Source organism: Limulus polyphemus, unplaced genomic scaffold, assembly GCF_000517525.1.
Source record: "Limulus polyphemus unplaced genomic scaffold, Limulus_polyphemus-2.1.2 Scaffold442, whole genome shotgun sequence".
Taxonomy (NCBI): domain Eukaryota; kingdom Metazoa; phylum Arthropoda; class Merostomata; order Xiphosura; family Limulidae; genus Limulus; species Limulus polyphemus.
Genome location: NW_013666052.1, coordinates 498771 through 501515, shown reverse-complemented (window position 1 = coordinate 501515; position 2745 = coordinate 498771). Strand labels below are relative to the sequence as shown.

The window sequence follows — 2745 nt, the reverse complement described above, 5'->3', positions numbered from 1 at the left end:
AAAAAACAACAATCAAATTAGCAGTATCCATTAAAGTTAAGATCTTGTTCTCATGTACTGTTTGAGATCACTGTATTAATAATTGATCAATTTGTAATAAATAACTATATATCAATTTAACTATACAAATTGAGATTTCGAAGTATTTCTAATAGTGTTACTAACAAAAACTAATGTGTACACAGTGTTTTGGAAAACTATTATAGTAATTTACGACATATTGGGTTCTAATGTTGAACTTTCAACACGTAACACTAGCCCGGCATACTGTCAGTTAAGAACGTTATAATATCCAAAGTTATCAAAAAGGTTAGTTCGTTTCATATATATATATATATTGCCTGATAATTCCAAAGCTATATAAAACTGGATTCTGAGAAAGTGTGTATAATGGTTTTAAACACGTGGATATAAGACCCACTGTTGTTGTTTTGTTGAAATAATACTATAGGGTAATTTTAAATACGGATAAAACTGCGTTATATTTATAGTAGCGGGGATACAGCAATAGACTTATAACACTTCTGCCAACTTCCAAACGGAACAAAAAAGGATCACGTTCGAAATGCTTGATGCCTAAGTGACCCTATCAAATAATGATAATACAAATACACTGATTTATGGATAAGTTTGATTATTATTAGCTCTCTGTACACTGGTAAATAAATGTACTAACCTGTCTTTTGCTTCCGCTGCCCTATCCCTCTGTCGGCGGTTTTTGAACCAGTTACTGACCTGCGTGGTTGTAAGTCCTGTAGCTTCGGCAAGCTCCCGTTTTTCTCGAGGGGAGGGATAGGGATTGTGCGCGTACCACTCTCGAAGTACGTTTCGGGACTTCTCCTTAAAGCAATAACTGGTTTCCTCTCCGTCCCAGATGGTTCGGGGAAGGGGGAATTTCCTACGGATGCGATATTTCCCGACTGCTCCCAGTGGCCGGCCGCGGATCCGCTCAGCTTCGATGTAATGCGCCTTAAGCCAAAGAGCTTGTAACTTGGGGTGGGAAGCTGGCGTAAAGTTGTGGCTTTCTAAAATACGGTACAACTCCTTGAAGTTATTTCGATGAAAGGCCACAAGAGCTCTTGCTTTCAATACACTCTCGTTCTTTTGGAGATGTTCACAAGCAGGGAGTGACCAAAGAAAACGACCCAAACGGTCTATGTTCCCCGATTGCTGCAGGACTTCGCAGACGCAAGCAACCTGTTCCTGCGTGAAACCAAACGACGGTATAACAGGAGACGCCGGACTGGCATTAGGGCAGCTCGCATGGGGCGAAACTCCACTGCCGTTTAGGGAGAGGGCAGCAGGCTGCAATGGAGATATCCCGTCGTTCATAAGGCCCAGAAGCATCGATTAACTACACACACACACTAACACATGGCCACACTCATTTCAACTGATCAACGTAGATAGATAATAAGATTTGGCATTGAAATAGTCCTTACAGACGACGAGGCTTAAGAATTAGACTTATTAACTGTCTTGTTCTTTCTTTCAGCTTGCTTGGATCGTCGTTATCCAGAGGCTAGATTGTTACACAAATTTCTCAATCCCGCACGTACTATCTGACTCGCTAAGGATGATCAACCCCCACACACGTAGAAAGCACAGAAGTACAAGGTAGGTTATGATAATTCAAAGTAGGCCGATTATACTCACTACCTCGGAGGACTGGAGCTCGCATTCAAGCTCTGTTGAATCCCAACCAATCACCAACGATTATATTCTCAAACATGTCAGTCATTTCCGATTTCTCCCGCCTTAATGATGACATCAGAGCAATAAACACGCCTTTTTTACACACAGATGCGGAACTCGTAGCAGGTTATCTATGTAATATTTTAACTCATTACGACATATATATATATATATATATGTACGCACACGTGAATATCTTATAATTTGTGGATTACACTTTATAAATTCTTCATCGACAATGAACGAGAGTGGGAAAATTTAAACGACAATTGTATTTACATATTGCATAAAATTCAAAATTGGTCAGGCTTTTGAGAACTTGGAGCTGTTTTTCTTTACTATTTTGTGATGTGTTGGAAGAGTATTTGCGGTATCATCACCGAATAGTTGAAATATACAAACACGTGTTCCGAAGACATGTTAAATTGCTTCTGTTTCAAGGTTGATATAGTTGCTTAAAACATTTGATTATTCATTGATAGTGTCCCGATTTAATTTAGCCTCTGTAAAGGGAATTTGACGTACGGTGATCTTTCATTAGTGTTACAGCTGTGCGTGCACCATGAAAGTAAAAAATTAGATTCTAAATAAATAACACAGGCCTGTGAATTTAAATTTTATAAAAGTTAGTTTGGTTTCAATAATGGATTTTCCATAATTCGGCTACGCAGATTTCGAAAATAATATTCATTTATTTCTATCACGTAAGGATTTTTTACAAATCGGGAAGAAAAAACTTTTACTTAGATCAAATTGTTATTTCGTTTACCACAATGAACATTTTTTATTATTATGTTTGTTAACAAAAATACAAACAAACTGAAGAAGAGGGGAAAACGTTGATGTCAAATATGCATCCTTATTCATCCTGATGTTTTGTTTGTGAAATCTACGTCTTCTAGTCTCAAAACTACTTGTTTTGGTCTTTTATGTATTGTATAAAACGTTTTGTGAAAAATCTGTACGCGATGGTTTGTTTGTTTGTTTTTGAATTTCGCGCAAAGCTACACGAGGGCTATCTGCGCTAGCCGTCCCTATTTTAGCAGTGTA

General features: G+C 37.9%; 1 protein-coding gene across 1 annotated transcript in view; it reads right to left on the bottom strand.

Annotated features, from left to right (window-relative positions):
* LOC106458311 (homeobox protein six1b-like) overlaps positions 1 to 1647 on the bottom strand; it is a 54537-nt gene extending 52890 nt beyond the window's left edge. Inside the window, exon 1 of the mRNA XM_013917810.2 lies at positions 677 to 1647. Within this exon, the coding sequence (XP_013773264.1) occupies positions 677 to 1347 (671 nt within the window). The 5' untranslated portion in view covers positions 1348 to 1647. The remainder of the gene's footprint in view (positions 1 to 676) is intronic.
* Between the last annotated feature and the right edge of the window lie 1098 nt (positions 1648 to 2745).